At 42.6% G+C, this 27,710-nt stretch overlaps 1 protein-coding gene across 1 annotated transcript; it reads right to left on the bottom strand.

Moving 5' to 3' along the window:
• Positions 1 to 27,710, bottom strand: LOC142110870 (uncharacterized). Its single transcript, XM_075193784.1, has 4 exons — positions 27,695 to 27,710; positions 12,092 to 12,932; positions 11,916 to 12,006; positions 1 to 204 (listed from the first exon to the last, which is right to left on the bottom strand). Exons 1-4 carry the CDS (start codon positions 27,708 to 27,710, stop codon positions 1 to 3), a joined length of 1,152 nt encoding a protein of 383 aa, XP_075049885.1.

The following is a 27,710-nucleotide window of genomic DNA, read 5'->3' as shown; positions in this document are numbered from 1 at the left end:
TTAGTTCTTATAGTCCTCCTGTGTAACCATCAGATTGTAGTGGGAGACCCCTTTCCACATTCCTTCAATTTCAGCTTCAAAGCCAAACAGGGTCCTGACTCTGGCCCGGTACGGCACATTTATTTCTGCTTTCACCACTGAGGCCACTATCCGTACGGCTTCACCAGGTTTCAGCTCTATATTTGAGCTAGATGAAAATGTAACCTGTGGAAAGAAAAATGGGAATTAGGAGCAATATACTGAGCACAAGCATGATGGAATTTCATGATAAATGTCAATTTTTCAATTATTGAAAATTCTAGAAGGACAGAAAAGAACCTATTTACTAAAAATACATTTATCATGGTGACTGAAAAATAGCAGCTAAACGAATGTATCATGTACAAAATGTGAAATTATTACAATGTAGAGCCCAATCTGCTTTACTGAGCATGAACAACATAATGCATAATATATTTTTGTAAGATATACACTATTTGGTCAAAAGTATTTGACCACACCTGTTAATTATTGAATTGAGGTGTTTCAATCAGACCCGTTGCCAGAGGTGTATGAAGCACCTAGCCATGCAGTCTCCATATACAAACATTTGTGATACAAAATGGGTCATTCTGAAGAGCTCAGTGACACCAAGCGTGGTACTGTGATAGGATGTCACCTTTGCAATAAGACAGCTCGTGAAATTTCATCCCTGCTGGATATTCCTTGGTCAACTGTTGGTGATATTATTAGAAGGTGGATGTGTTTAGGAACAACAGAAACTCAGAAGACCACGTAAAATCACAGATCGGGGTCAACGACTGCTAAGGCCCATGGTACGTAAAAGTCACCAACGCTCTGCTAATTCCATAGCTGAAGAGTTCCCAACTTCCACTGGTATTAATGTATACACAAAAACTGTGCAGCGAGAGCTTAATGAAATGGCTTTCCATGGCCGAGCAGCTGCATGCAAGCCTCACATCACCAAGACCAATGTCAAGCATTGGATGGAGTGGCGTAAAGCACACCGACAATGGAAACATGTTCTGTGGAGTGATCAATCACGCTTCTCTGTTTGGCAGTCATATGACGAGCCTGGGTTTGGCGGATGCCGGCAGAACGTTACCTGCCTGACTGCATTATGCCAACTGTGAAGTTTGGTGGAGGAGGGAAAATGGTATGGGGCTGTCTGTCAGGGTTTGGACTAGGCCCCTAATCTCCAGTGAAGGGCAATCTTAATGCTTCAGCATAACAAATCATTTTGGACAATGCTATGCTTCCAAATTTGTGGCAATAGTTTGGGGAAGGTCCTTTTCTATTCCAACATGACTGTGCCCCAGTGCACAAAGCAAGGACTACAAAGACATGGTTTGATAAGTTCAATGTGGAAGAACTTGACTGGTCCGCACAGAGCCCTGACCTCAACCCCATCGAACACCTTTAGGATGAACTGGAACGGAGATTGTGAGGAAGGCCTTCTCCTCCAACATCAGTGTCTGACCTCATAAATGCTCTACAGAATGAATGGGCACAAATTCCCAAAGAAACACTCCAACATCTTGTGGAAAGCCTTCCAAGAAGAGTGGAAGTTATTATTGTTGCAAAAGGGGGACCAACTACACATTAAAGTATATGTATTTGTATTCAATGTCATTACAGTCCCTGTTGGCGTAATGGTCAAGCGTCTGAATACTATTGTCCATATAGTGTAGGTTATATTATATTTTCTTTTGTTTTTTTTGCCTTCAGAAAATAGATATTGTTTTTGAGGGCTAGAGAAGAGCCTTATTCATTATATTAATACATATTTTTTCAGGTTACTCTTCCTTTTAATGCCATGTAGTAGATCACAAGGTGGCCTCTAGAGCGGTAGGTGACCCTTATGCCTCTGGATATTTCCCACCACTGCAGCGGAGTTTCACTCATCCACCATGGTGGTAAAATGTTAAATCGGGGCAACAAGTTATTATTTTATCCTCATGATGTATGGGGGGCTGATCAAGGGGCTAATTCTAGCTCTGCGCAATTATTTATATTCATATACATACATCTGCGCTATCTACTGTTGGACTGTAGGTTACTATCTAACTCACTTTCTGCTTATTATGAGATGCTTATTCTGTATAAATATGAAATCGCTATTCCAATGTATTTATTATATGTCTACTTATCCTATATATGTAATATTAAGTTCTCTCAAATGTCAGTCTGTATCTATGTGATCACATATACATTTATTTATTTATATCTCTATGACCACTCAATTTAACAGCATTTGTACTCCACCCATGGACATTCCTATTAGCCAAGGTTAATGCCAGTTATGCTCTGACTGGACCAATAGCAGGATGGTCTCCTATCCACCAATCACGGAACACTTCTGTCGATGGCGCCTTTATAGTCACTCTATTCACCTATGCATACCATCCATATCCTGATGAATCCTGGAGGCAAAACGCGTCGGATATTGCACGTTTTTTGGACATTACAAACATTCTGTTCAATCATACTGCTGAATTTCCAATAAATAATAGAGAATGGCACTTTCATATGACCAGCCACATAGCTTGCACCTAGCCATGGCCGCGAGTAAGTCTCTCTTACCAATCGTCCTGCTACCGCATTAATATAGTGGACCTGCCTAGACCATTGATTCTAGACTTTTGGACTAACAAGAAGTGTCTCTGTCACCATTTGGGCGATCAGATCGCTCTCTGCATGTTTGATTGTGGAATTACCCAACTGCTCCTATATAAGGAACTATTATATTCTGGACTTTTCATTCATCACAGTATTTACCTAGAGACTGAGACATATTGGGATCAATATCCCTAATCTGATTTGGTTTTTCATTTATTGATGATAATATTCGTTACAGCTTTTGATGTCAATAATTATATACTATGTACTAATAGGCTGCAACCTTTGTTTTACCCAAACTGGTTTTATACATGAATGTAATAAACTGCATTTTCATACAGTGTTTTTATACTAATTTGTAGGGGTTATATACCTCCACCTAACAATACTGTGCCAGGGAATTCCTACTTTGCTTCTCTACCTGAAGGGTTGGGACTCCCCTTTTACCTACCATTTGCCCCTTAAGGCAGCAATTTTGTGAAGTCACTGTACATATTGGGAGGGCAGATCCCCACCTCTACCTTTCCAAGCATTGTAATCTTGTCTATGTAAAACAGGAAACACGTTGTTGATAGTGATTGTGACATGATTGCTTTGGATACATCTATATTCAAACATCTATATTGTTATTTGTTGATAATGATGACTGGCATATTCTTGAAGCAAAGATAGAGCTAATTTTAAGTACAATACGTTCAAGATACTGCAGCATACACTTTGGGAGAAAATGCAATAACTGGGTTGAATATTTTCACTATGACAAATCATCCTGATTTTTCTGCTGGAGAAAATATGAAATGCCAGAGAATATCTGAAATTGCATATATACAGTCATATAGGTGCTGCCACATCTTGTCATGGAATGCATGCAGTGTCAGGTATGCCACATGTTAAGTATTATTTAATTTATCATGTCATACAGTATGTGTCATTGTTATACAAATTATGTTATATTCTGTATGTGTAATGTGTATTGTATAATAGAAAATGTATATGTTTCATCTGGTTAAAAAAATGTATTTTCATACCTCACAATTATTTGTTAATGAATGAGAATATCTGTGTATTCATTTATAAGTTAACACTGTATTCATCAATGGTACACCATACATGCCAACTCTCCCGGAAATTCCGGGAGACTCCCGAAATTCGGGTCAGTCTCCCGGGCTCCCGGGCAAGCTGGCATTTCTCCCGCATCCCAATCTCACTGAGATTTGCGTCATTTGACGGGATTCTCGGTGAATCACGCCATTTTGGGCTATCAAGCTTATTTGTACACTGAAATTTAAAGTTGATATTTGTGTGTTACATGAAAAAACTGTCAGTATTTAACTTATGTGCAAAACAGAATACTAATTTGCACCCGTTGCATTGTAACATGGTTTTGTCCAGGAGACTGAAATAAGGATCCTCTTCATTTAAGATCCTTAAGGAATCAGGCCCCTGATCTCATATGTCGTTCTCCAAATCTTGTGCTCTTAAATTGCTAAATTGCAACTTACCCTAATATTGTGACTACTGATGGGATACTCAGCCTTGCCTCCTTCATTATCTGCTCACAGCTGCCTTTGAATGCGGTTAACCCCTTAAAACTTTCAATAAATTATAGATTTTATCTTTAAGAGCAATGATCTAGGGAAAATTATTAACAGAAATCTAAAACCACTTACTGAGGTTTTGTTGGTCTCTGTGAAGCTCCACTTGTTGGTTGTGCTCACGTCTAATTTAATTTTAGAAGTAGCTTTGGCGAAAAATGGGATTCCACCCACAACAGTGATTTCAGCACCAAGTTGAAAGTAAATCCGTGCTCATGGGTAAAAGTGCTGGACTGCTCAATGGTTTTACTGAATCTGAAAAAGCAATAACAATGTGTAACACAGGAAACCATTCATTCAGAGACCTGGAATTGTATGAATGGATAAAGTCTTAATTTGTATAACTGTTCCCACTACAGTAAGTGGGTTCTCCAGGTATGTGAGTAAACACAGAGGAAGCTGCCATTAATGGACTAGGGATGTAACAATGTATCTCTCCATTCACTGATTAAACCAGCGGCTTGTGAGGGTCTAATCCTAAATTATATCATTAGGCAATTATTCCTTCTAATTAATGTGCTAATCACACCACCAAGTTGATCAAACACTAAGGGGGTATTCAATTAGGATGTGCGGCTGCGCATATAAAATGTCATTACGGTATGGGGTGCACACGGAAATCTATGATGTTGGGGTACTGGGACCCGTGCAGCCGTGCGTAATCGCGGCCACGAATCCTAATTGAATATGCCCATAAGAATGCTCCAATAATATCATTTTACCCCAATGCTACATACTATATTAGTCTGGTCCAGGAGAAGATAACGCCACTGATAAGGTCACCCTGTTTGATGATCATGTCATGTGGGTTTACACCAATCCCCATTACTTATATAGTTTATTATTGGTCCGCTAGGAAATTAAATTTGTGAAAATGTAATTAATATAAAATCTAAATATCATGTTAAATTGTTAAAATATCAATGTGATGGGTATTTCCTTATATAAGCTCAGTAAAGGTTGTTTGCGTTTGTAGTGAACCTAGAGGAATTACAGTTTTAAGGATTAACCAATAACAAAATTGTGGGGAATAAGGCCTAATCATAACTGCAGTGTAAATATGGTATATCAAATGAATCCATTGATAAATTGAGCTACTTAGGTGTAAAATGTCAGAGGGTCTGGCGTGGGTTTACCTGGTTGCCCTGCCCACCTCTATGTTAAAAAGATAACAGCATCACTTTTAGGAGAAGCTAGGCAGCTTCAAAGGCCCCTGGGGTGAGCTACATCCTGACACAGGAAAGGTTTTTGACACCCAGAGAGGCTCTAGGGAGCCGTTCACAGCTTGAAGCCTTACACAAGGATGATGTAAATATAACTCAGTTTTCAAAATGCAACATACAATCAATATAATTAGTGATCAACCCCACATTCATAAATAGCATAAAGGAGGGCAGCCCATACATAAAATAAAGCTGCCTATCACAGAGGGAAGCTGAGGAAATCAGTTTCAGCTCAGCAGATACACTGGATCTATGCTGTTTGGTATCTATAAATTCGCAAAATTATTTTGAATTTACTAATAATAAAATTGAGTCTGTGTGACACTCCACAGTAAAGTTAGGTCACATAGTAGAATTGGGTATTAAATTCGGGAACATGCAAATTGTGATTGTAAACAGTATCACAGACCACAACCCCCTGAAATGGGGTATAGGTGTGGAGGTGTCTTCAAAAAGCAGAGACCCGTTACGAGAGATTGTCAGTCTTTAGGGAAATCAATCAATCATTGATAAGCTGGCCATCTTCAAGCCAATTTCCCTTGGTGTAGATCAGGGTTTCCTACTCAGGGCTTCCCAACAGTGCAGGTTTTCTGGATCACATGTGACATAATTAGGACCACCTGTGGATCTGTTACAATGTGTCAGTCAGTAATGAATACACCTGTGCTCCAGCAAGGAGATATGGAAAACCTGCACTGTTGGGGAGCCATGAGGACTGGGTTTGGGAAACCCTGGTGTAGATTATACCACTTGTCTGTAAGTTATACTCTGAATTTTACCCCTTTATTTTACATGTTTTGCTATGTATGTATGTCACTTGTTTATTAATTATTTTTTATAACCTGTAAGCATTGTACTTTTTGTATATCAAATCTAAAATGTAATTAGTGCTTTCCTTATTGCTCTAAACAAATGCACTGCTTGTTTAGAAGAGATAGATTGCTTGGCTGGGTTAGCTCTTTAGATACCAGTGTGTGAAGTGTTAACTGTTTAGCTACCAGAACACAGAGGGTGCGCAATCGGGTAAATAAGTCATAGATTTGCTACGGGCCATTATATGTAGCTGGTGGCAGTTGCAGAGAGGTTTGGAGCGTGTGTCTGTGTTAGGAAAGGGACTAGTTAAATCTGTAGCCTGAGAGAGAGGTGAGTGTGAGGTTTAGGCTGGAATCCTGAGTGTTCCCTTACAGTAAGCTTCCAAGTCATGAGTGCACAGAGGGCGGTTTGTGACTGGTAAACATAGTTAGGAGAGGTATCCTGACAAAATAGAGGTGATATATTGTTTGACTGTGTGAATATATAATAAGATATTAAATTGGGGAGTAGCTAGAGGTGGCTATTCCTGACAGTGTCCCACAATAATATAGAGCTTTTGTAGTTTGTAAATGTTCTTATGTTACATTGTGTGTCTGATTCAATAAGGATCATAAGTCTATTTGCCATATTTTGCTTATCTTCGCATGCGCAAAACCAAGACATGCAACGCAATTCATTCATTGTGTCTGTCTCAATACAACAAGTACTGTGAATGGACAGTTTACCTACATCTGTATTCAACAAGAGACACTTCTTCAGATCTGCTTGTAATTGAATACGGACGTGCATATACCTGAATTACGTGTTGTTACAGGATGGACCTCCTATGTCACCCGGTCTGTTGTGTTGCTGGGGATTGGCTAAGTTTGCCTTGCCATCAATCTCTTTCTATATTCCAAATGTCCCCCTCCTGTCGCAGTAGGAGGAGCCTGCTGCCACCACTAGGCTCCTACAATGGCGCTTAGAACTGCTTCCTTCTGGTTAACTGTCGCTGCTGGTGTACTGCCTCACTGGGCACCTGGGTTGGTACCCCTGACCTCTTCCCTTAGATCAGGGTTGCTGTGGATCATCATCATCATCATTTATTTATATAGCGCCAACATATTCCGTAGCGCTTTACAATTGGGGACAAACATAATAAACTAATAAACAAACTGGGTAAAACAGAGGTGAGAAGACCCTGCTCGCAGGCTTACAATCTATGGGACAATGGGAGATTGACACATGAGGTTAAGTCTACATTATGCATTTTGGCCCAGCCAGACTGCAAGAGTAAAAGTGACTCATAAGCTAAATGATCCCGTCAAACAACAATGTTGGTCAGGGGTTAGTTGTCTTGTGTGCAATTGTGTAACAGGCTAAAGGTAGCGAGGTTAAGAGGGTGGCTGAGGAATATTATAAGCTTGTCTGAAGAGGTAGGTTTTCAGAGAACGCTTGAAAGTTTGTAGACAGAGGAGAGTCTTACTGTGCGAGGGAGAGCATTCCATAGAGTGGGTGCAGCCTGAAAAAGGTCCTGTAACCGGGAATGGGAGGATGTAATGAGGGTGGATGAGAGACGGTGGATGGTTCACCCTGGCCTATCACACTGGCCAGAGCTACAAGGTAGCAGCAGAGCAGTGGTACTGGATGCTGGGTCCCAACCTTAGAACAGCCAGATAACAGATTAGATTGGTCTACTCTGTAGGTCACAGGAATTGCTGCAGGCAATTAATCGTCAAAGCAGGATCTTGAAGCAGTGATGTTTTATTAGCGCAAGCAGTAATAATAAGGACAGTTACACATGCCAGTTTGTGGTATTAGCAATTATTCTAGAAGTTACAGATGGTATGATGATACATGGTCAAACAGACCTTCTTTTTATACAGATTTTGACACAAATCCTGGCAGGGGGTAAACCAGCCTCCTGATCTGACCAGGCACAGATGCGTCTGATATTACATCAGATGATTTAGCATCAGGATGTGATATTTAACAACAATGTAATATAGGACACCTGCGTTTTCTATTGAAAAGTAATATGCAGCCAAGAGGAAATAGAATTTGGAGAAAAAGGTCCCAATCTCCTGAGATATATGATAACAATAGTATCCCTGGCGCAATAAGGGGACCAATGTACCCTTTGATAGTATAAAATAGAAGATTTAATGTATTGTATATGAAACATGAATAAACAACACGAGTGACCACTCCAAAGTCAAATTGCCAATAAATAAACAAACAAAAAGGGAAAACCAGCCAGGAAAATTAACTGACATAGATGAAATAATGTTACCTACGTGTTCTGCCCCCTAGGGGCTTCCTCAGGGATAGTTTGGCAACAAATGGTGGATTGCTGTTAAGTCCTAACATCCTTTAACAAATTCCAATTTGCATATCAGCATATTGATTGGATGGCTATTGTGATTGACAGGAAAAGCACACCTTCCCCACAGAATAGTCTTGGATCTGATATAGAATCTTGCAAAAGCTAATAAACGGATATTACATGACTAATAAGAGAAATAGTAATATTAGGCAGAATTTTAATGAAAGAACAAATAATAATAAATATAATGAAGTATAATAAACATATAATATGCTCTAAATGATCCATAAAAAAAGTATAGATTGACAATGGCAAGCTAAAGAAAAGTGTTGAGGTCAAAGTCAATATCTAAACCTCCCCGTGCAAGAGTTCTCAAGGGATAAATATACTTCGCTTCTTCTCGAGATATTGCTTTCACATAATCTCCTCCTCGCCATGAGTTTTTAACTTTCTGTATACCAATAAATTTCAATTGGGTAGGATCATGGTTATGATATTTGGAGAAATGTTCTGGAATACTATGTGTTTCCAACTGATTCCTAATGTTCCTCTGATGCTCGGCAATCCTGATTGACAATTTCCCAATTATCCTCCCCACATATTGCTTTCCACAAGGGCACTCTAACAAATATACAATACCAGATGTATCGCAGCTCAATCTATCTTTGATATCTAAATTTTCACCAGTTACACTAGAAGTGAACGAAGTCACCGATTTCGTATCCTTAACCTTACTAGTTTTACAGGCCACACATCTATTACAGTAAAAAAAGCCCTTTGTTGTTTCATTTAACCAAGTACTTGTTCTTTTATTTTTTTTCGGGGGCTATAGTGCTTTTAACCAATCTAGTTTTAAGATTGTCTGATTTTTTTATATACAAATTTTGGTTTTGAAGGCAAAAACTTCTTTAAATCACTGTCGCCCAAAAGGATATTCCAATGTTTAGATATAACTTTTTTTGAGTTCCTGTTGTATTTGGTAATGAAGGGAAGATTTGGTGCTTGTATTATATTCAGATTGTCATCATTAGTTCCAGGCCACATTAGATGTGTGGCCTGTAAAACTAGTAAAGTTAAGGATACGAAATCGGTGACTTCGTTCACTTCTAGTGTAACTGGTGAAAAAAACCATGTCTTTGTAGTCCTTGCTTTGTGCACTGGGGCAGTCATGTTGGAATAGAAAAGGGCCTTCCCCAAACTGTTGCCACAAAGTTGGAAGCGTAGTATTGTCCTAAATGACTTGTTATGCTGAAGCATTAAGATTGCCCTTCACTGCTTTACACCACTCCATCCCACGCTTGGCATTGGTCTTGGTGATGTGAGACTTGCATGCAGACGCTACTCCTGTACTGAAACTGGCGCAGACGCTACTCTTGTACTAAACCTGATGCAGACACTACTCCTGTACTGAACCTGGCGCAGACACTACTCCTGTACTGAACCTGGCGCAGACGCTACTCCTGTACTGAACCTGGCGCAGACACTACTCCTGTACTGAACCTGGCGCAGACGCTACTCCTGTATTAAACCTGGCTCAGATACCGTTCCTGTACTAATCCTGGCGCAGACGCTACTCCTGTACTAAATCTGGCGCAGATGCTACTCCTGTACTAAACCTGGCTCAGATACCGTTCCTGTACTAATCCTGACACAGACACTACTCCTGTACTGAAACTGGCGCAGACGCTACGCCTGTACTAAACCTGATGCAGACGCTACGCCTGTACTAAACCTGATGCAGACGCTACTCCTGTACTAAACCTGGCGCAGACGCTACTCCTGTACTAAACCTGATGCAGACACTACTCCTGTACTGAACCTGGCGCAGACACTACTCCTGTACTGAACCTGGCGCAGACGCTACTCCTGTATTAAACCTGGCTCAGATACCGTTCTTGTACTAATCCTGGCACAGACACTACTCCTGTACTGAACCTGGTGCAAACGCTACTCCTGTACTAAACCTGGCGCAGACGCTACTCCTGTACTAAACCTGGCGCAGATGCTACTCCTGTACTAAACCTGGCTCAGATACCGTTCCTGTACTAATCCTGGCACAGACACTACTCCTGTACTAAACCTGATGCAGACGCTACTCCTGTACTAAACCTGGCACAGATGCTACTCCTGTACTAATCCTGGCGCAGACGCTACTACTGTACTGAACCTGGCACAGATGCTACTCCTTTACTGAAACTGGCGCAGACGCTACTCCTGTACTAAACCTGAGGCAGATACCACTCCTGTACTAATCCTGGCGCAGATGCTACTCCTGTACTGAAACTGGCGCAGACGCTACTCCTGTACTAAACCTGAGGCAGATACCACTCCTGTACTAATCCTGGCGCAGACGCTACTCCTGTACTGAACCTGGCGCAGACGCTACTCCTGTACTGAACCTGGCGCAGACGCTGCTCCTGTACTGAACCTGGTGCAAACGCTACTCCTGTACTAATCCTGGCGCAGACGCTACTCCTGTACTAATCCTGGCACAGACACTACTCCTGTACTGAAACTGGCGCAGACGCTACTCCTGTACTAAACCTGATGCAGACGCTACTCCTGTACTAAACCTGGCGCAGATGCTACTCCTGTATTAAACCTGTCTCAGATACCGTTCCTGTACTAATCCTGGCACAGACACTACTCCTGTACTGAAACTGGCACAGACACTACTCCTGTACTGAACCTGGTGCAAACGCTACTCCTGTACTAAACCTGGCACAGATGCTACTCCTGTACTAATCCTGGCGCAGACGCTACTACTGTACTGAACCTGGCGCAGACTCTACTTCTGTACTGAACCTGGTGCAAACGCTACTCCTGTACTGAAACTGGCGCAGACGCTACTCCTGTACTAAACCTGAGGCAGATACCACTCCTGTACTAATCCTGGCGCAGATGCTACTCCTGTACTGAAACTGGCGCAGACGCTACTCCTGTACTGAACCTGGCGCAGACGCTACTCCTGTACTGAACCTGGCGCAGACGCTACTCCTGTACTAAACCTGGCGCAGACGCTACTCCTGTACTAAACCTGGCGCAGACGCTACTGAGCTGCACATATGCGGGTGAGTGCTCCTTTGTGTGCAGCTTTTTTGGTTGTACTCTTATTAATGGTTGTTAGTTTTGGGATAGAATAGTTGGTTATTTGCCATATTGTGAGTATCCCCTTAGTATCTCTACTTGCTGTAACTACACCCAGGGACCAGTAATATATATTTTAGACACTGACAGTGTTTTCATAGTAAATCTATATAAAAATTGATTGCTTAATGATATATTTATTTATTTTTCCTGGCACATTAAACTTCTTGTAGTTCTTGCAGTATAAATGTATTGATCACTTTAATAACTAACTTGTAACTGTCTTCTTTCTGTAAAACCATCTACAGGATTGTAATAAACAGAAATAGCGCTATTTGCTTTTAAAAGATCTACGTCTACAATACTGGGCAATATTAAGAAGTTAATTCATAGAAAAATGAAATCTATTTATGTAATATAACTGTATGAGTGTAGAGTACAGGACTTACGTGAAGTTATGTTTTAATACGGAACTGCTTCTCCTGTTGTCGGCTATTTCCTCCTCTATAACTTCTGTAGTTTCAGAAACTCTTTCACCCTTTTCAGGCAGTAAAGAAAAGCTTATAATATTGTGAATGGTTTTATCCACTGTGAAAGATAAGAATGGAAAACACGTATAGCCTGATCCAAACCTGTCTGCAATGTCAAGATATCTGCCATCTTCAGGAATAGATCCTCTACAGATGGTCCCATTGTTTTTATCAACAGACCACAATTTTCCATCAGAGCTGAAAGCCATGAATTTGGTCAGCCTTCCCCAGCCTTGTTTTCCAGCCGTTGTACTTGATTTCAGCCAATCCATTGGTGTTGATGGGGGTTCTGCCTTAAAAAGTTTATCATCAGTTACAGCATACAGAACGCCCTCAGGATCAAAGAACAAGGAGTCAAACTGGTTCCAATCCTTGTCTCCTATCAATGTCGCTTGTTCATAGCACCAGGATATGTTTTCATTATCTGGTTTGGGACCCCTATAGAAATCTCCATCGGATGTTGTTCCATACAAGTCTCCATTGGGGTGAAAGAAAAGAATTTTAAATTTCTCCCATTCACATTTTCCAACTCTTCTGGCAACAGAAAACCAGTCAACATCTTTATTTGTAGGTATTGGCCCTCTGTACAGATCTGTACCACGGACACAGAACAGCTCCCCATCTGGGCTACAGGCAATGCGGCTGACATTGCTTAGTTTGCCCACAACGGCTGCTCGGTCATGAAAATTGTAAAGATGATGCTTTGGTGGCGGTCCAATTATGATTGTACCATGCTTATCAATGGCCAACAAGAGAGTCTCTAGAATTTAATAGAAACACAGAAAATGTTTTGAATTTTACTTCACTTCCACAAATAGTATAGTATGGTGCAAAAATGTGAATTGCATTATATCATTATATAACTTATAGAGCTCCACCCAAAACTGAAATATCATATAACAATGGATTGTTGGTTATTAATTTACTACTTATAACTGATGATACTTTTACTTAATACTTTTTGATCCTGTTGAAGTGAATCATGTTCCATGTATATGTCCTTGGCAGAGCTATTGTGGCTGGTTTGTTGCTTGACTGTGTCGCTCAGGTGTTGATAAGGTTTTAAAGGTCAGTGGACTGGATTAGATACATCCTCAGTTTGCTATTGTTAGTCTGTGGCTAAAGATCATTTGTACCCAACCTACAGTATTCAGCTACTGTGTCTATTTTTGTAGCACTGTATATATCTTACAATCAGTGCCAAAAGTTTTGAGAATGACACAAATATTATTTTTCACATAGTCTGCTGCCTCAGTTTTTATGATGATAACTTGCATATACTCCAGAATGTTATGAAGAGTGATCAGATGAATTGAAATTTATTCCAAAGTCCCTCTTTGCCATGACAATGAACTTTTCCCCTAAAACAACATTTCCACCGCATTTTAGCCCTGCCACAAAAGGACCAGCTGGCATCAGGTCAGTGATTCTCTCGTTAACACAGAATATTCTCCAGCCTTGTCCTCGTCAACACTCTCACCTGTCATGCTGATTGAGTTAGAATAACAGACTGGAAGCTTTAAAAGGAGGGTGGTGCTGGAAATCATTGTTTCTCATTGTTTCTCTATTAACCATAGTTACCTGCAAGGAAACATGTGCAGTCATCACTGCTTTGCACAAAAAGGGCTTCACAGGCAAAGCCCTGCTTGTAAGATTGCACCTAAATCAACCATTTATTGGATCATCAAGAACTTCAAGGATAGTGGTTTAATAGTTGTGAAGAAGGCTTCAGGGTGCCCATGAATGTCCAGCAAGTGCCAGGACTGTCTCCTTAAGTTTATTCACCTGCGGGATCGGGGCACCACCAGTGCAGAGCTTGCTCAGGAATGGCAGCAGGCAAGTGTGAGTGCATCTGCACGCACAGTGAGGAGAAGACTTTTGGAGGATGGGCTGGTGTCAAGAAGGTCAGCAAAGAAGCCACTTCTCTTCAGGAAAAACATCAGGGACAGATTGATATTTTGCAATAGGTACAGGGATTGGATTGCTGAGGACTGGGGTAAAGTCATTATCTCTGATGAATCCCTTTTCAGATTGTTTGGGGCATCTGGAAAAACGCTTGTCCGGAGAAGGAAAGGTGATCGCTACCATCAGTCCTGTGTCACGCCAACAGTAAAGCATCCTGACACCATTCATGTGTGGGGTTGCTTTTCAGTGAAGGGAGTGGGCTCACTCACAATTTTGCCTAAGAACACAGCCAAGAGCAACTTCTTCCAACCATCCAAGAACAGTTTGGTGACGAAAAATGCCTTTTCCAGCATGATGTAGCACCTTGCCATAAGGCAAAAGTGACAACTAAGTGGCTCGGGGATCAAAACTTCGAAATTTTGGGTCCATGGCCAGAAAACTCCATAGACCTTAATCCCATTGAAAACTTGTGGTCAAGAGGCGGGTGGACAAACAAAAACCCACAAATTCTGACAAATTCCAAGCATTGATTAGGCAAGAATGGGCGGCCATCAGTCAGTATGTGGCCCAGAAATTGATTGACATCATGCCAGGGCGAATTGCAGAGGTCTTCAAAAAGAAGGGCAACACTGCAAATATTGACTCTTTGCATAAACTTAATGTGTTTGACAATAAAAGCCTTTGACACTTATGAAATGCTTTTAATTTTACTTCAGTATACCATAGCAACGTCTGAAAAAAAAGTCTAAAGACACTGTAGCAGCAAACTTTGTGAAAACCAATACTTGTGTCATTCTCAAAACTTTTGCCCGTGACTGTACATTGGTGGGATAATATACATAATAAATATATAAACTATATTAACAAATAAGAGAGGGCAACACAATATATATAATTTCTTTATTTTGAGAAGGTCAGTGTATAGAAAGCACACATATTACACACACACACATATATATATATATATAAATATATATATATATATATATATATATATATATATATATATATATATAGGAACACAAAAAGACAGGGGGCGCCAACATAGTGCATTACAAAGATTAAAAATGCAAATGCAATTCCAAAGATAGGTTTTTACCTGTACCAGATGGTGGTAAACTGATAGCCAAATAGAATACAGTACTTGCTAGAGACACTGGAAATCTGTACCAAGCCTGGATGGCAGATGGAACCTTCCAATACGATAAGGTGATGATCAGGAAACACCTAAGCCGTTAAACGTAGCCTATAGATAAATAAGTGTCCGACTCTTTTGCATCCAGAGGTAAAACACAGCGTCTTCCCGCGACCTCCAGCACCTCCAGTAAGTAACGTGACTTAGTGGTTATCACTTCATTCTCACAACACTGGTGTCAAAAGTTCCAATCCTAAACATGACCCTATATATATATAGATATGCGCCCCCTATCCCTCATCACAGTACATTCCCCCCACTCCCTCATCACAGTAAATGTTCCCCTCCCACCAAAGTAAATGACCCCTTCTACCCGCAATCACAGTAAATCTCCCCCTCTCCCCTCTCCACCCCACAGTTAATGTCCCCCTCTCTCCCCCCCACAGTTAATGTCCCCCTCTCCCCCCCAATCACAGTTAAGGTCCCCTTCTCCTTCTCCCCCCATCCACAATTAAGGTCCCTCTCTCCCCCCCTTCCACAGTTTAGGTCCCCCTCTCCATTCCCCCTCCACAATTAAGGTCGCCCTCAACCCCCTTCCACAGTTAAGGTCCCCTTATTCCCCCTCTCTCTCCACAGATCAGGTCCCCCAGGCTCTCCCTGTCCCCCCCTCCACAATTATTGTCCCCCAGGCTCTCCCTCTCCCCCCTCCCTCCACAGTTATTGTCCCCCAGGTCCCCCAGGCTCTCCCTCTCCCCCCTCCCTCCACAGTTATGGTCCCTCAGGTCCCCAGGCTCTCCATCTCCCCCCCCCTCAAAAAAAAAATAGCTTATTTACTTACCTTCTCCTCTGCGATGCTGCAGCTCTGCCTCCCGGTCACTGACACACTGGGAGTGCGGCGGACGGTGATGACGTCACTGCGCCACGTTCCCAGCCTATCAGAGTCTGGGAGGCCGAGCTGCAGCATCGCGGAGAAGGTAAGTAAAAAAAAAAGGGGAGGCACGTTCGGGGACTGCGGGGCCCGGACAGTCCAGGGAGTCTGGACAGACGGAGAGGTTTGTCCGGGCCCCCTAGTCTGTCCGGGCCCCTCACAGCAGTACTGGCCATACCCCCCTGATGGCGGCCCTGGGTACACCATAGGGGTGTAATTAATTTCTTGTTTTCTATGATTGGTTTATTGTACTTGGGTGGGGGACTGTAAAGTATTTATACCAGTCTTTTTCAATTTTGCAGTGCGACCAATGCCAGCTAGTGGACAGTATCTAAACAGAAGGACTGTGTCCAGTAAGAGTAAGATTGCCTGGTGCGGTGGTAGTCATATTAATGACTCCACCATAACGACATCGGAAACATCTCCAAAAAAAAAGCGACTGAAACAATGCCTACAAAAGTAAAATAGTGACTTACAATACACATAACAGTGGAGATCCTCGGCATGCTTACGCTACATACCGATTTGTCTGAATGCCGGCACTTTGAAATGATGTCACTCTCCATAGCCACACACATATCTCAGTATATAAAGCGGCAATGCCTAACCCCAATGTGTAACTAAGATGTTAAAGTAGTGGGGTTAGAAGTTGTTTGTGCCTGATATCTGCCGGGTGTCAGTGTCACAGTGGTGTCATCGTGAGATTTCAAAGAACAACCAAAGCACAGCTGTCCACCCAACCAATCAGATGCAAGAGTGGTGAGTAAAAATGGGTTCAATACCACTATCAAGCACCAAATTGTTATAAAGCTGTCATTTGCAGTGGGGAGATTGCTGTGTTGCAGAGAAAGCACATTGTTGTCTGTGGAGAGGCAAAGAAGAAACAATATATATGTGTAATGGTCAGCTCCTGTTTATTTTGCAAATAAAGCAAAATTTTTAAAATTGCTGTTTATTGTAGTGCTACACTTGCTGATTCATTAAATTGTGAGTTGGGTGTGGTCCAAATCTTTTTTGCTATTTGCCTGTGTGGAATGCTAAAGCACATTTTTGTGTTGTAAAGAAGGCTAAAGTTTGAAAAATTGCTGGTTATTGTATTGCCACACCTGGTGATTCACTACGTTGTGAGTTGGCTGTGCACAGAAGTTTGCTATTTGCCTGTGGAAAGTGTTGGATGAATGTAAATATCAAGCTTGTTGTGTAAGGGCTGAAATAGAGCAAAGAGTAATTGTTGCCAGTACAAATTGTCTCTACTACAGCTAAAGATGGGCAGGAAAAAGAGTAAACTGTTTCAAAAAGACAGTTTGCAAACAGGTGTGTTTGAAGCTCATGTCCAGCAGGATGATTTCGAAAACCTGCACTGGAGCTTGCAGGAGGAAGAAATGTTTTAAAATCTCTTGGTCACTGCAAAAACTTGCTGTTACCTAGGGCAGATTATGTGGCCAGGGAAGAGTTTGATCACATGGAGGAAACTTTTAGAAAAGAAAACCACTGGCTTGAAAATGAGATATGCAACTTAAAGCAACAGTATTATGAAAAGATAAAAATCCATGAAGTTGTTTCTGAATCCCTGATATATGAGTTATATAGTCGGATCACTTATAAATAACTTATTGTATAAATTTGTTTAAGTTAATAATACAGTGCACCAATTTATATAATTGCAAATGTACTGATTTTTTTATATTGTGGTATATTTCAGTATAGGAAATGCATTGATTGCTAAAATAGTATGCCAGGGGAGGAAATTGGATTTTTGTAGAAATGCCCCCATTCTAATAAGACCTTTTGATGTGTGAGTGTCCTACACATTCCTTAGTCTGAAGGCACATGAGGGTAATTAGACTTGCTATATCTCTAAGAAAGGATGTAAGTAATATATGAAACTTAACACCAGGTTTTAGGAACTCACAGATTGACTTTTGTAAGTTTGTAAATTGCGTTAAATGCAAGATTACAGGATGCATTACATCCTGATTGTAATTATTGAAAATAGTATATCAGCTGTTTTGGTGCAGACAGGATCAGGGGGCAGGATTACTCCTTGGGATGCTGTATCCAAATGATGAAGAGTATATATATAATAAGTGATAGTTTACCAACTGCAGTAAAAGTTTTAAAACAAAATGGTAGTTTAGTGATTTTGTTGCATTAATCTTTGCTGGCCAGTAGGGGCAATAGCGTGCCTAAATCAGTTTTTTTAGAGAGAGAACATAGTAGTGGATATACAGATCCGCAGCCCAGCAAAGGTGGTTATGTACAAAATTTCTAAAGCTTTTAAGGAAGAAATTGCCATCACCAATGTACTAAATGGGTAAATCTCTAAACATCGTGTGTCCTTGGAGATATGATTAGATAAAATGACGCTATGTGACATATGTATTATGTATACTCACATTTCTTTCTGTCTCCACAGGTTACTAAGAACAGGATTCCTTTATTTCTCCTTCCCAACTGACACATAGATAATTGGAAATGAGAAAAAGGTGGATAATGGTAATGCTAAGAAGGGTATAAAAATTAGAAGTTTTCCCAGGTACATGGAAACTTTGAAGGAATTTTTATGGTAATGTAATAAGATAAGGCAGTCTACAGTCCCCTGACGCCACCTAGTGGTCGAAATTATGTGACGTTTGGTCCATAATACTCACAAAGGACAGCAAAATATGTTTTTTCAATTCCATAGTGGTAGTAATACCTGGAATAAAATTCGCAAGTCATCAGAGGGGATGGGATGGGATCCTAACCATGCTCGGAAGGGAGAATTCCCAGAAGAGTATCTTGTTTTTCTTCCCATATTAGAGACACCAAAGAAGGAACAACATTTGGATCTTAGATTAAATTGTTGAGGGATAATTTATTGGGGAATACCTTGACATGTGTTGTTTTAATTTCCTACTGTCAGTAAATAAGACAAGGTTTTTTCATCAGACATGCCAACGTAAGAGATCCTTTTAGCGTCTAGCCCCTTTCTTACTTGATATTCTGTACTAAAAATTGCCTTACCATAATTAATTCCAAACTCAAATATATATATATATATGTAACCCTATTGATCACCTGTTCCCACACACTCATACATGTTGCATTAAATCACTAGGAACACTAGGAACACTGATAAGAGATGAGAAAAGATATCTGTCAGTCTAACTGTAATGACAGACAACTGACATCAGGGGGAATGCTGAAGAGTATATAAATAATCTATTATTTTATATATGAACATAACATATAACAGATTCAGCCACAACTGAATGAGCACACTGGCTTTGCACAAAACCTTCCTTCCCTCCACTGGGAAAATATGGCTTGTAGTCAGGGCCGGACTGGGACTAAAAATCAGCCCTGGCATTTAAAGCTCACAGGCCCACGTGGACTCCATGCACTATATTGTTGCACACTGATGCTGGCGCAGTACAACATGATGTAGTATGAGTGTGTGTGGGGGGGGAGGGGGTATTTATTTCTCCTAATGACCCTCAACATTACATTATTAGCACCCCAATTACATCAATAAATACCATGACAATACATTATTAGTACCCAAATTACAGCAATAAATAACCCCCCACACACACTCATACTACATCAATCACCCCCACATTATAGCAACCGGCATCACCCCCCACATTACAGCATCACTCCCCACATTACAGCGTCCAGCATCACCCCCCACATTACAGAGTCCAGCATCACCCCCCACATTACAGCGTCCAGCAACACCCCCCACATTACAGCAACCGGCATCACCCCCCACATTACAGCAACCGGCATCACCCCCCACATTATAGCAATAACCTCTCCTACTTATTAGCAATACTAAGCCCCAAACACACTACAACACTGCCACCAGCACGCCACCCCATACTACAGCAATACCACCAATTATACAGACGCCACTGTAGGAAACAATGTTTTGCTTTTTTCAAATCTCCCACAAAATAGCAACTACGAACAGAGTACTTACACACACATATAGGTAACAGGTACCCTTTTCCCTCAATGAAATAGTAATGGCAGAATTTTCATGAATCATTCCACATGAAATAAAACTAACATATATCTAAAAAAAACATAACTATTGAATGATCAGTTGAACCCACACGGCCGCATTAAAAGTATTTCCATCTACAGCAAAATGTCAGAGAAAAATATTTTTGTTTTACTACAGTAATTGGATATGCGTCTTTTCTATTCATTTTAAATAACACAGTATATAAATTAAGGGGGATAGAGGAGGTGGGTGAGAAATAATTGGATGTGACCCATCATGATCCATCAGTTTGATTAGATAGGAAACATTTAGATTATTTACCTGGAGACGTCTACCCCCTTGACTCACAGGCAGGGCTGACAAGAGGAATTTTGGGCCCTGATACAGCAACTTCTTTGGGCTCCCATCATATTCAACAATGAAAAACTTGCCTTTGGCAGAAGTTCATATGATGCCACACCGTAGTGTGCCCAGTTCATATTATGCCACATCGTAGTGCCCCAAGGTCATATTATGCCACATAGTATTACCCTCAATTCATATTTGGTCATGCAGAAGTGCCCACAAATCATATTATGGCATAGTAGTGCCCCCAAAACATATACCATACAGTAGTGCCCACAAATCATATTATGTCACAACAGTGCCTCCAAATCATATTATGCCACAATAGTGACCCCAAATAACATTATGCCATAGTAGTGCCCCCAAATCATTAGTAAAGCTCAGACAAAAACTCATTCACAAATAAAAATTGGTACAGCATATCAGATTCTGAGTGTGAGTCCCAAGAGCAGCTTAATACATCATTTACAATGCAAACAAAAATAGATATATTGACATAATTACAGATAAAATTTATGACAAGCAATGTTTTTTCCTCTTAATTAAAAATCTCTGTACAGATAAATATGCAAAAAACATTACAGCGCAATAATGAGCAATACATAGTGTTAAACATTATTGGATACGCTGTAGTGTTCCCAGTTCAAGAAAGGATGGTTAAAAACATATTCCACACGAGCAAATATATGAACTTACCTGATTATGGCATCCTGTGTTCTGTTCTCCTACTGGGCACGCTGGGCGAGGAGGGATCAGCAGCTGTCAGCTCACACAGGCAGTGGGGAGCAGGAATAGAGGGCAGTGGTCGAAGCAGAAATTTAGGAGTGGGGGTATAGAAAATATAAGTGAATGGAGTATGAAGGCTTGATTTTTTATTTTTTTTTAACACTTGTCCCCTCTGTGCATTTCCATTCTTCATTACTACTTGTGTTTTATGATGGCTGCATCCCTGACATTCCCATTCTTAAGATGTCTCTCCCTTTACACTTTCTTTTACCTATGCCCCTGCACCACCTTCTCCGCTGTCTCTAACAAATCTTCCTGTACCACCTACTCCCCTGGCTCTCTCACACGTCTTCCTGCACCCTCTACCCCCCGGCTCTCTCACTCCTCTTCCTGCACTCCCTACCACCCTGGCTCTCTCACCCCCTCTCCCAGAACCCCCTTCCCCTTTGGCTCTCTCACCCCCTCTCCCAGCACCCCCTTCTCCTTTGGCTCTCTCACCCCCTCTCCCAGCACCCCCTTCCCCTTTGGCTCTCTCACCCCCTCTCCCAGAACCCCCTTCCCCTTTGGCTCTCTCAGCCCCTCTCCCAGCACCCCCTGGCTCTCTCACCCCCTCTCCCAGAACCCCCTTCCCCTTTGGCTCTCTCACCCCCTCTCCCAGCACCCCCTGGCTCTCTCACCCCTTCTCCTAGCACCCCCTGGCTCTCTCACCCCTCTCACAGCACCTCTTCCCCTTTGGCTCTCTCACCCCCTTCGGCTCTCTCACCCCCTTTCCCAGCACCCCCTTTGGCTCTCTCACCCCCTCTCCCAGCACCCCCTGGCTCTCACCCCCTCTCCCAGCACCCCCTTCAGCTCTCTCACCCCCTCTCCCAGCACCCCCTTCAGCTCTCTCACCCCCTCTCCCAGCACCCCCTTCAGCTCTCTCTCCCCTTTCTCAGAACCCCCTTCAGCTCTCTCTCCCCCTTTCCCAGCACCCCCTTCGGCTTTCACCTCCTTTCCCAGCACCCCCTTCGGCTCTCTCACCCCCTCTCCCAGCATGCCCTTCGGCTCTCTCACCCCCTCTCCCAGCACCCCCTTCGGCTCTCACCCCCTCTCCCAGCACCCCCTTCGGCTCTCTCACCCCCTCTCCCAGCACCCCCTTCGGCTCTCTCACCCCCTCTCCCAGCACCCCCTTCGGCTCTCTCACCCCCTCTCCCAGCACCCCCTTCGGCTCTCTCACCCCCTCTCCCAGCACCCCCTTCGGCTCTCTCACCCCCTCTCCCAGCACCCCCTGGCTCTCACCCCCTCTCCCAGCATGCCCTGGCTCTCACCCCCTCTCCCTGCACCCCTTTCGGCTCTCTCACCCCCTCTCCCAGCACCCCCTGGCTCTCACCCCCTTTCCCAGCACCCCGGGCTCTCACCCCCGCGACCCCCCCCCCAGAAAATCGCGGACACCCCCCCCCCCGAAAATCGCGGCACCCCCGCGACCCCCCCCCGAAAATCGCGGCACCCCCGCGACTCCCCCTAAAATCGCGGCACCACGCGACCCCCCCTAAAATCGCGGGCACCCCCCCGAAAATCGCGGCACCACCGCGACCCCCCCGAAAATCGCGGCACCCCCCCTCTTCAGTAAAAGAAAAAACAAATTAAAAAAAAAAGTAAACTCACCAGTGTAACTGGCTGCACAGCATAACGGGGGAGGGAGCTGGGGAGCGCGCAGCAGAGGTGGCTGGTTCCTGAACCCAGCCACCAAGAAGACAGGGGGAGTCGGGCCGGCCCATATAGCCATCGGCCCTTCTGGCATTTGCCAGAAGTGCCAGATGGCCAGTCCGGCCCTGCTTGTAGTACATGTAAAACCAGTTTTCATTTGGTCAGTAATTAGCATATGAAAGACTGTAGCCTGGTTCCTGTGGAAGGTAGTCTCCGCCCACCAGAGGGGGTTTACACATTTACACAAGGAAGAAGGGTATTTTCATGCTTTTGTCCCCAGACTGATGAGACATGCAGCCTTTGCTCCTAGGTGGACATGCAGGGAATTGAGTTATCTCATGGCCTCCACAGGCCCTGACTAGTAGGAATGATGGAGTTTTTGAATGGTATGAATGAAAGGTGAGTGAGACTGGAAACATAAATGTTATAAATGTTGTAATGTGTTGTTCAATGGAAGTTGGTCGAATCTGGACGCATATGTGTAGAGTACACGAGAATGAATGATCATTTGGCGTTAGTAATATGGAAGTTTATTTGAAAGTACAGTTGGTAAATGTGATCAGATAGGCTGAGTTTAGTGTAAGAGCTATTTCGAGATTGAGTTGGTTTTAAAAGTTAGACCTCGGTTTGGTATGGATAATGTTAACTGCATGCCTTGTAGTAATGTTGCAATGCTGTGTAGATATAACATAGGTAAAGGTATGGTGTTAGTCTGATTTGTATGTGATTGTGTAGTCTAATAAGATCTGGGCCCTGTTGAAGAGCTGGGCCCTGTTTCTATTAAAGACTGCATTGGCAGTAAATTATGCGATGCGAGCCCATGTATTAAGATGGCTGACCCAGTGTTTGACTCCTGTAGATTGGGATAGATTGTCGGTTTAAATGGAGGCATTTGTGTTATACATGGTTCTGTGTTGGTTAAGTTTTGGTCATGGAAGCATTGGTGTTTTGTGGCTCTGGGTCTCTGAGGAGGTTGGGATTTGGATGCATGGCTGGTGATTGGATTGTTCAAGAAGTGATCAGATTGTTAAATATAACGTTTTGTTAGACTGTTGTTTTAATGGGTAGTTTGTAACGCTGAAACTCTGAGATAATGTGGTTGAGATACCATGTGTTATAATGGTTGTTTGACTTTGAATGAATTATGTGAGATGAATGGAGTGTGGCTGTGTGCTCCCTCCTGTCCGGCGCCTCTCTCACATCATGCCAGGTATCGGGTGCGGACGCTTGTCTCCTCCGCCAGATCCCCGTCCCATTGCTAGGGAACCGGACACTTTTTTCCCATTATATCTGCAGTCAGGAGCACCTGACCGCCACAGGTCCAATTAGGGGCAGTGCCCTACTATATATAGCTCCTCATCTTCCCTATCCAGTGCCAGAGTATTGTTTTCACCTTTCTCCAGCATTGTATCCTGTTCCCATATTCTAGTTTTCTTTGGTGTTTGACCTCCGGCTTGTTTCTGACCATTCTCTGTTCCACGATTTGGCTTCTACGTTTATTGGATTCTGACCCTTGGCTTCCCTCTCGACCATTCCTCTGGATCACTCTTATGTACTGCGCTACCGTTTGGCTATGACCCGGACCGTACGACTACTCCTGCAATCTCCCGCTGCACTGTTAACTAGCTTGAAGGACCACAACCTGCGTGCCCCACGCAGCCAAGCCCATGCCTCCTTGCGGGGGTCCCTGGTGATCACTAGTACCACAAACTAATGTAACTGTCCTTATTAGGACACTTTAGTTAATAAAATATAACTGCTTCAAGATCCTGCTTTGACGCCTACCTACCTGCTGTAATCCCTGTGACCGAACATTTGACCAAATCTAATCTGCTATTCGGCTGTTCTGAGGTTGGGACTCAGCGTCTAGTACCAACGCTCTGCCTGCAACTCTGGCCAGAATAAAGAGTAAGAGAAGTCAGAGCTCTTAAGGAGATAGCAGCAGAGAAAGACCAAGAATTTGCTTTGATGAAACAAAAACTTGTCATGGTCAGCAAAAGATGCAAACCTTAAGAGTTGGTAAAGGAACTTGTGGCGCTAGAGAGGCTTCATCTGGCAGTAAAGCATGAAAAGCTTGCACGATTGCTCCATGACAAAAAACTCTTTTTGATGGATATACCAAGGAACGTGACCAAGATGTGGCCTTGACACCCTCTCTGAGGGACTTGGTAAACACGAAGGATGAGAGCATCCAAAAAATGTGTTCCCCAAGTCCCAGTACTCCAGTAGCGAGTGCAGCCGGTCACTTCAGCAATTGAATGACCAGTTGAAGGTCCAGCCTTGAAGGACAAGCTTGAGGATTGAGGGGAGGAAAAGTGCCACAAAGTCTGTACCGGAGTGCTATTCTGGAGATGTGTCATGCTCTGCTATCTGAAAGGATGGAGAAAAAGGTCAAGCTAGCGCGTAGGTGTCACTGGTTGCACTGACGAGAGCAGCTGGTCCAATTTTCCAGAATTGGACCAGTCTATACCCTCCAGAAGATGTATAACCAGTTGTGGTTATACATCTGTTGAACTTTGACCAGAAGAAAGATGGGACTTTACAACAAGGTTTTAATTTGGCTAATAATGTTGCTGTTATTGCAAGACCTGTCCTTTCGGCAGGCAGTGTGCCATTATACGTTTTATTTCAAATTGTTACTGGGAGAAAGGTACAACAATTGGTAGCTCCACATTCATTTACACTTAGGGCTAGATTTACTAACCTGTGGGTTTCAAAAAGTGGTGATGTTGCCTATAGCAACCAATCAGATTCTAGCTGTCATTGTAGAAGGTACTAAATAAATGAAAGCTAGAATCTGATTGGTTGCTATAGGCAACATCCCCACTTTTTCAAACCCGCAGCTTAGTAAATCTAGCCCTTAGTGTTGAAAGCTGCACACACTCAGGTGTGGGTGGCGGACACTTAGGGGAAGGTAGAACTAGGGAACAAGTTCTATGCAGTTTTTACTAACTGTCTAAATAGCGAAAAAAGGATCTGTAGCGCTTACTCTGAATGTCGCAGTACAGCCACAGTTGGAAAGGACTCATAGGGATCCTTTTGCAAAGAGAGGAGGCCATGAGTGGAGAGAGAGAGGACAGGCTATCTCAGAATAGTGTTCTCGGTTGGCGACAAGACGGGGTCCCCTGTCATGTGATGGGCGTGATTGAGAGAACACTTAAAATGGTAGTGAAAGCTCTCCTCCACAGAGATGCATTCTCCACAGTGACCGAGTCTCCGAGGGTGGCGACGCTAAGGGGAAGGATATGTAACAGCCTGTTTGTCACACCTCTCCTACAGAGTGATAGATAAAAATCCCGGGAGTCTGCAGTAACAAGCTGCAGATAGGGTTAAATTCCCTCTGGGTTTCCCTTACAGCACACAAACGCACAGGTACACCACAGGGGTATAATTGGTTTGCTGTTTTCTATGATTGGTTTGTAGTGCTTGGGTTTGAGGACTGTAAAGTATTTAAACCTGTGCAGTGCGACCGATGCCAGCTTGTGGCCGGTGTCTAGACAGAAGAACTGTGTCTAGTAAGAGTTATGTTGCCTGATGTTATCCTAAGGAAAAGTGTGCTGTTTATCTGTTATGTGAACAATAAAAACATTGTTTATTCAGCAAGAAGTTGTTTGTGACTATTAAATGTCAGTGTCACAAAATATATATTAGTTTACAAGTTTTAGTATTAGTCACAAGTTTAAAATCTTGTTTTATATTCAGATCAATGAGGATGAAAAAATGACTGTCCTATGCATATACATATGTACCAGAAATCATACTCCAGGAGGTCATACTACAGGCTAATTAGCCCTAATAATTATCTGAGAATCCTTTAGATTAATGGGTGTATTTAACAAACTACGATGGTCTAATATTCCAGAGAAAATGGCTGTTTTCTACAGAGAAAAGCTATAGCAAATCCTCACTTATCAATGGGTTAACATTGGAGATTTAGCCTACTTTTCATTGGTTAATGCATTTTACATAGAAATCTATGGGGACTGTAATGTTAATATTTTATTAATGCTTTTCACTGCTAGCTAAAGCCGCCTCAGGATGGCGTAAACTTATGAGCAAAACTCAGCCCAGCGCTGAACAGCCTGGGGTTGGTTAGTCATTATTGCAGGGGGACCCCTGCCGCTTGTCCCCCTGCTATAGTGCTTCCAACCCCGGCTGGTTGACTAGTGCTGGTTCTGTGAAAATAGGGGGGACACCACGCAAAATTTTTCCCTGGTTTTCACAGAACCAGCAGTGGGCTGGCAGCACTAGGGTTAAGACTAAATAGAGGGGGGACCCCACACTTTTTTTATTTTTACTTTGATCTATTTTTAACACTTTTGACAGCTGCCGGAGCTCCGGCTATATGACAGGTCAGTGTAACAGTGATGTGTTTATACAACATGCTGCTAGAATGCAGCGTGTTATATCTGGCGTGATTGAAAGCAAACTCTCCTGAGTTTGGTTACTCGCAGCTTTATACATTTGAGACTTGTATAGCTGCAGTGGCAAACAGTCGGGAGTTTGATCTCTATCGATTTTGCAAATAGCGATTTTTGACAGAAGCACAATTCTGGCGATTTTACATGAAATCTCACCTTCATACATCTGCGAGTTTCAACTCCCCCGAGAAAATCGCTGGATTTGCAAAATGGCACCTTGATACATTTACCCCCTGGTGACTATCCTAAACAGGGGTACAGTAACTGACCTGTGTTTAGGTTGTGTGGTCTTTGTTTCTGTTCACTTTACCTCTCCTGGGCGCCTTGTTGCAAGCACAGCTATATAGGGTGAAATAGACACGTTTATAGAGTGATCACTCACCAGGTGTGGAAGCCAT

Source organism: Mixophyes fleayi, chromosome 1, assembly GCF_038048845.1.
Source record: "Mixophyes fleayi isolate aMixFle1 chromosome 1, aMixFle1.hap1, whole genome shotgun sequence".
Taxonomy (NCBI): domain Eukaryota; kingdom Metazoa; phylum Chordata; class Amphibia; order Anura; family Limnodynastidae; genus Mixophyes; species Mixophyes fleayi.
Note: the sequence above shows the minus strand (reverse complement) of the source record. Positions and strands in the feature narration are given on the sequence as shown.